This window comes from Lolium perenne, chromosome 4, assembly GCF_019359855.2.
Source record: "Lolium perenne isolate Kyuss_39 chromosome 4, Kyuss_2.0, whole genome shotgun sequence".
Classification (NCBI taxonomy): domain Eukaryota; kingdom Viridiplantae; phylum Streptophyta; class Magnoliopsida; order Poales; family Poaceae; genus Lolium; species Lolium perenne.
In genome coordinates, this window is record NC_067247.2 from 199,729,354 (window position 1) to 199,736,417 (window position 7,064).

The 7,064-nt window shown below is 50.1% G+C and overlaps 1 protein-coding gene across 2 annotated transcripts; it reads right to left on the reverse strand.

Annotated features, from left to right (window-relative positions):
* Window positions 1–1,278: 1,278 nt before the first annotated feature.
* On the reverse strand, window positions 1,279–3,269 carry LOC127295182 (glucan endo-1,3-beta-glucosidase 8). 2 transcript variants are annotated; one of them, XM_071819007.1, is made up of 2 exons: window positions 2,682–3,269; window positions 1,279–2,557 (listed from the first exon to the last, which is right to left on the reverse strand). In XM_071819007.1, the coding sequence occupies exons 1-2, from the start codon at window positions 2,987–2,989 to the stop codon at window positions 1,393–1,395; spliced, it is 1,473 nt and encodes a 490-aa protein (XP_071675108.1). In that variant the 5' UTR covers window positions 2,990–3,269; the 3' UTR covers window positions 1,279–1,392. The 2 variants fall into 2 exon arrangements, with proteins under 2 accessions (XP_071675108.1, XP_051181043.1); XM_051325083.2 differs by having other exon boundaries at window positions 2,652–3,269.
* Between the last annotated feature and the right edge of the window lie 3,795 nt (window positions 3,270–7,064).

Below are 7,064 nucleotides of genomic sequence, written 5' to 3' on the forward strand. Positions count from 1 at the left end.
TTGGGGGGATTGCTTCCGGTAACTTTGCTGCATGACAAAAGATAGTATAACACTTATGAGATTTTCAGCTGAGTTGCAAAAGTAAAAGTAAGTCGGAAGATTATGCGCTTACCTGGGTTTTCCAAAAAACTGCTCGATGTTGGGTTGCGAGCTTCTGCTGGTATCAATATAGCTGAGGCGGAGTTTCCCCCTCTCTGCCTTCTTGGTGGCCTTGATGGTTGGAGCCTCGCACGCTCGCTTGGACGCTGGGCCGGAGGCAGTATTCCTCTTTGCTACACACAACTCACTAGTATAGCTTCTACCATCTATATTACTTTCCTTAGTGACAATAGTAGCATTTAAAGGAGCAAGCACCTCTATATTTTCATCTACAAGCTTAGAATATACACTAGCATCTTTAGGACTAGTGCTAACATCAGAAATATTAATTCCAATATTCTTAGCCATGGATTCAGGATCAACAACATCTAGAGAATGAAAAGGTTTGGATAACATTATATACCTTTCATCTTCTTTCACAAAGAGTAGTGCTGATGATATTTTAAGGAATCTTAATCTTATCCTTCCATGCTCCTTTCAATGATGGCATGTGCATACATTATAATTTACTGCTTTCATTTTTTTACTTAGATGAGCCTGTCTTAAAGTTTGGCACATGCTCCGAATTTTGCCGACCCAGTCCTACATCGAGAAATGCATGTACCTTGAGTATGTGTTCGTGGAAGTAGACCAATGAACTCTTGTTATGTTTCTATGGAATACTAGCAACAGACAAGTAACTTACTAGTTGTATGATTTTATTTGTCCAGATGACCACGCTTATTTCATTGTTTGACAACAAGTAGAACTCCGACTTCTGATGTACCCCCCTCGCAGACATGGGGAAAGCTCATGATATGATCCTTATATTCCAGAAGGCCCACTAAACAATAGCAAATTTGTGCAAATACCAATGACCGAATGTTCTAATTTTATTTTATATACAGAAGGTTCTAAATTTATTTTACAACATTTACTAACAAACATGAGCTTCGGCGTTGTGTGATTGTAGGACTCCGTAGTGTTTTTTTTTTTTGCCACATATGGACTCTGAATTTTCTGTCTGTCTGACTGAGTAGAAATAACAAACCATGGTAGTACGACATCAATAACACTAGTAACTTTCTTTATTTCGGAACAAGCACTAACAATTGCACATTGGTGTTGTATGGATATAGAGTGGTTTTTTGGTTGCAGCCAGACTATATCTTTTATGTCTCTAGACTCTGGGTTACTAACTTGTGAAGAAACTTTACTATGATAATTGAGCAGAAACAGCAACCAATTTAATTAGCGTACAACATTTCCAGACTGCCACATATCTACAGACCTACAAACAATGCTCCCCTCACTTTACGCTGAGACCAACACGAACCCCAAAGCCAGCACGGCGGCGGCCACCCGCGCCGGCACCGAGGACGGGGCGGAGGACGGGGCGGAGGACTTGGCGTCCGCGGTCATGGTCACGGCCGTCGCGTTGGACTCGGCGACCTGTACGCTGAAGTTGCAGGGGGGCTGCGACACGTCCTTGTCAGTGACCATGGCGAGCCCCTGGAAGTCGCACGCCGACGGCACCTGCCCCTGCGCCTGATAGTAGACGTTGAACGCGTAGGAGGCGTTCCCGGTGGCGTCCAGCGCGCCGCAGCTGCAGCCGTATCCGAGCACCGTGCAGTCGGCGCGCGAGCAGGCGTAGCCGACGTTGTCCGCGAGTGCCGTCGTGTTGGTGGCGTTCGGGTTCAGCACGCACCATCGCCGCGGCAGGTAGTGCACGCCCCTGGCCGGGGCCGGCATGGCCGGCCGCCCATTGCCGCGCAGGTCCAGCGGGAACTTGGGCCTCCCGTCGAACGTGAAGATGCCCCAGTGGCGCTCGAAGTTGCCCGGGTCCACGCTCTTTGCGTCCTCGTCCATGAGCCCGAACAGGTACACCTCGATCCGTGCGTGCGGCCGGAGCGGCGTGCCCTGCCGCGCCGCCAGCCGCTTAAGTAGCCCGGCGTAGAAGCGCTGCGCGTAGGGCACGGTGGCGTGCTTGTCGCCGTCCGTCGGCCAGCCGACCTCGCCGATGACGACCGGCAGGTCTCCGAACCCGATCTTCTTGAGCGCGGAGACGAGGGTGTCGAAGTTGGCGTCGAACACGTTGGTGTAGTTGATGCCATTGTCGATGACGGGCTTTGGCGGGGCGCCGTCGAAGAAGGCGTAGTCGATCGGGAAGTCGTCGTTGCCGTAGAGGCTGAGGAACGGGTAGATGTTGACGCTGAATGGCGCGCCGCTGTGGTTGAGGAACTTGACCATGTCGGTGATGATGCCGACGATGTCGTCGCGGAACTTCCCCGCAGAAGGGACAGGGTTGCTGGCCGGCGAGTCGTAGACGTCGGCGTTAACCGGCACCGTCGCCTTGATCGCCGACCCGTGGCCGGCCTCGTTGAGGGCGCGCTGTATGTTCTTGAGCGCTGGCACGGTGACGTTGTTGTACGTGCCATTGTACGCCGTGAGGAACGGCTCGTTGCCAATCGCCACAAATCTGATGGATCAATTAATAAGACAACATAAACACAGAAGATAAAATCAACTGCAAGAACAACGGAGACCTCAATGTAGCTCATGGATGCACGTACTTGATGTTGACGCCGCCGTCGAAGTCGTACTTGGTCACGTTCTTCTTGACCCACTCCTGTGCCCGTCCGTAGTCGCCCACGGCGGCGAGCATGTCGTTGGGCACGGCGATCATGGTCTCGATGCCGGTGCCGGCGAGCCCCATCATGGTGTTCTCGTCGGCGTCGAAGATCTTCACCTTCTTGAACCCATTGTCCTTGAGCAGCTGGCCCATCACCTTGGGCGGCAGCCGGCGCGTCGCCATGGTTCCCCAGTTCACCCCGAGCGCCTCCACCCCCATCCCCGCCGCGGCGACTGCGACTGCGACCACCACCGCAACACAACGCAGCGCCGCCGCCATTGCGCTCGATCGATCGAGATGACTCGCCCGGATCTCGCCCGCGCGCTTAATAAAAGAAGGAGACCAACCGAGTAGTGACACGTGCTCCGCGTACCTGCTACGAAATGAATCGGGGAACTTTTCTAGGGATCGATCCGTGGCTGGTGAGTTTAACAACCGCAACTTTTTGGAACTCGATCGATCGACCGAGCGGCCGCCCGGCCTGCTACGGGAAAAGGCAGACAGAGCGGCGCCGCTGAGGCAATCAATGGTGCAAGGACGTACTACGGCGAGGAGTTAAGCGCGAGGTTTTTGTGGTGGCTCGATGGGAGGTTAGGGGGGGAGGGCAGTTTATCCTGGATAGATCGAACGTGGGAACGAAACGAACGACCCGAACTGAACTAAAACTGTGGACGCGGTTGTGGAAGGGTGTAGTACGGGGCTAACCGCTCCCCTGACCTGGGGGTTGCTCCAGCTGTTTGACTTAACGCAATGGGAATGTGGTAGCTACCGGAACTGGTCCAAGGCCGTCGGTTCGATCTTGTAGATGTGGTCAGGAGACCGAAGCTTTGCTTAGTCGATGTACTCAACACAGGATTCATCCCCATGAAACATTATGTGGATATAATCGAAAAACATATAATCATCACAACAAGCCACCCGCGTATGTGCAATATAAAGAATATTAACGTGCAACATGCACAACAACCATTGCAACATTACAATCTCCAGCACAACTACCGTACTCTCATCGACATCAAAACCATTAGCCTCACCAACCCCAAGCCGACGAGAGCAAATCTGGCTTGCAAGGGCCCATGCGTCCAACCTCACCCCGTGAGGTATGGCTACATATTCCTTGAGGGTGTCACGGTGACCTTTTCTAGGTTCCCAGTAGGCGTCTTGCCGTTAGGGATTGTACAATGCCGAGTACGAGTTGGTGGCATCGAGGATGGATAGAAGGATGAGGCATGTGTGTGCCAGCGGGCGCTTGCATGGGAGAGAGAGATTGATTTCTAGATGGTAGGTCATGCATGGGATACACATTTTTCATATGAAAATCTATTTTAACATGCTTATACAATGCCTACAAATACTTCACCGTCGTTGCCTTGTCAACGATAGTTCCATAAGGGTGTACTCGCAACTTAGGGCTAGTAGTGGAAGTAGATGACATGATTCTTGGGACGGTGTAACTTGGCGGTTCACCCAGGTTCACGTTCCCTCGATGGAGGATCGCTACGTTCTACTAGAATTCACTATAATGGCACAACGTAATCTACAGTAAGGTGCTGAGCTCTAAGATTCTTGAGTTCTCTCTTGCCCTAAAGGATGCCCCCGGGCCGGCTTATAAAGCCGTCTTGACCTATGGTTTGATGGAGGTAATGATCTAACCGACTAAAGAATCCTAATTTAACCTGGTAAGTATGTCGTGTCATGCACTTCAAGTCTCCCGTCTTCCTAAACCTTCTAGAATCCGGCTTGGAACTTCCTTAGTTATCGTGGGCCACCATCTTCTAGCAACTAGGCCAACCAGCTATGTTGATATCTCTGCCACCCAAATGGGCCACCCGGGCATGCTAGGTTGGGCCCCTGTCATGGTACACCCTATCGGCATAACCCCGACAATAGCCGTCGGAGCACTTAGAGACTTGCGCTGCCTTGACATGTCCATCTACCTTGATTTGCCTTCATAAGGAAAATAGTCTTGAAGGGTTCCATATGTCTTGATTTGAAATTTCGCCTTCTAGCAAGAAAGCTGAAAGAACATCTCTCACATTATGTTTTGTGTGTTTGATGTCAATATATATGATACACTAATGTTTGTTTAAGTGGTACAGAGATTACATAGATATTTATTCATGTGTGTTGGATTTGATCGTCTGTCAAAAGAATTCAGAAAAAGTTGGCCAGGCCGGATAATCCGGGCCGGATATTGTTGAAATATCCGGCCCCCTGGTTTTGGCTAAGTCCTCGAGGAAATGCGGCTCAGTATGGGGGCCGGACATTTGCCCGGATAATGTCCCGGTATTGTACCAGGGCCGGATTATCCGGGCCGGATATTTTGGAAATATCCGCCCCCCCCCCCCCGTTTTTGGCTAAGGACTGGAAGAAAAGCTTCTCTGGCATAGGGCCGGACATTTGGCCGGATAATGTCACACTTTTGTCCCGATGGCCGGATTATCCGGGGGGGCGGATTATCCGGCCCTTACTTAGGCCGGATTATCCGCCCCCTAAGCAAAGAACGGCTCATTTTTGAGAGGGGGTATAAATACCCCCCTTCTTCTTCCTTGGTTGCTTGCTCAATCATTGCACAAGAATTCTGCCAAGCCACCTCCATTAGAGCCACCTCAAGAAAGTCAAGATTTGCAAGATCTCCTTCCTCCCCCAACCAAATCTCTTGATCTTTGGAGATTCGAAGGAGAAGACACCGATCTACATCCTCACAGAAGCGTTCTTCATTTCCCCCTCTCTTGTTTGAGGGATCTCATGCTAGTGTTCCTATTTGGTTCCCTAGTTAATTTGTGTTGATGTATTGTTGTTGATTGTTGTGTTGTAACAGATTTGGGAGCCTCCAATTTGGTTGTGGATGTGTGCCCCAAGAACCTTGTAAAGGCCCGGTTTCCGCCTCGAGGAAATCCCTTAGTGGAAGTGGGCTAGGCCTTCGTGGCGTTGCTCACCGGAGATCTGAGTGAAGCCTTCGTGGCTGTTGGTTTGGCTTTCGTAGCAACCACACTCCTCCAAACGTAGACGTACCTTCTTGCAAAGGAAGGGAACTACGGGAATCATCTCCGTGTCATCGCGTGCTCCACTCTCGGTTACCTCTATCCCACTCTATCTCTTATATATTGCGTAGCTATATCTTGCCTAGTTGATAACCTTGTCATATAGGTAAATTCACTTAGTTGCATATCTAGAGAATTTACCTTTTGTGTCAAGCCTAAATTGAAAAAGAACTAAAAATTGGTTAGCACCTATTCACCCCCCCTCTAGGTGCGGCATACGATCCTTTCAATTGGTATCAGAGCCTCGGCTCTTATTTCGGGCTTAACCGCCTAAGAGTATGCCGGACGAGGAGTCCTCGGAAGGGGCCGCCAAGATGGTCTCCGTGGAAGACTTCAATTCGTTGAAGTCCTCCATGGAAGCCCAAATGGAAAGCATGAAAAAGATGATTGCCGAGCTTTTGGCTCCGGCCCTTCCCAAGACTCCTAGTGTAGAGGTAAAAGACACGGGTGCGTTAGATAAGGGAGAGGCTTCGGACCTACCCTCATCTACCAAACTCGTGGAAGGTGATAACTTAAACACTATCAAATCTCCCATTGCATCTCCTAGGGGAACCGATGGGAGTGAGAGCTACAATCGAGTACCTCCACCTTTCCAATCACCCGATATACCGGTTCCCCATCCCCATTTGAACATTCGGGGTGACCCACCAAAGTTTTCTATTGAAAATTTCGATACTTGGCAATTTGAGTTCCGCTCTCATGTTTGTAGTGCCTCCAATGAATTATGGAGAATCATCTTGGAGGGCTTCAAGCCATACAACCCCGACAAGTTGACAAGAAGAGAAGTGGTTGATAGTCAACTCAACAACACCGCCTTGTACATGATTCAAACTAGTGTGGGGACAAAGGAATTGCATCGTGTCCGGAACTACACCACCGCCAAGGAAGCTTGGGATGGTTTGACCGCTAGTTGCATTGGAAGTGAGAGCACAAGGAGGAACAAGTATAATGCTCTCAAGAATAAAGCCGAAGGGTTCTTGAGGCTACCGGATGAAGATCATGAAGATATGTATGGAAGACTTCTCACCGTTGCCGATGCCTTCCGGCTTATTGGTGCCACCCACATAAATGACTCTTGGATCAAGGAGAAGTACATTGAATGCATGATGCCATTTGTACCCATTGATGTCAAGACTCTTGTGGGGAGGGAATGCTATTCCTCTCTCACCTCTCAACAAGTCGTGCACGAGATGCAAGCTCTCAAGGTGCTTGAGGAAGCCTCTCATGATTCTCGCAATCGTGCTCTTGGGATGGCAAAAGGTTCCAACCTTGCCTTGGTGGTCAACTCCGTCGATTAAGTGATTCCTCAA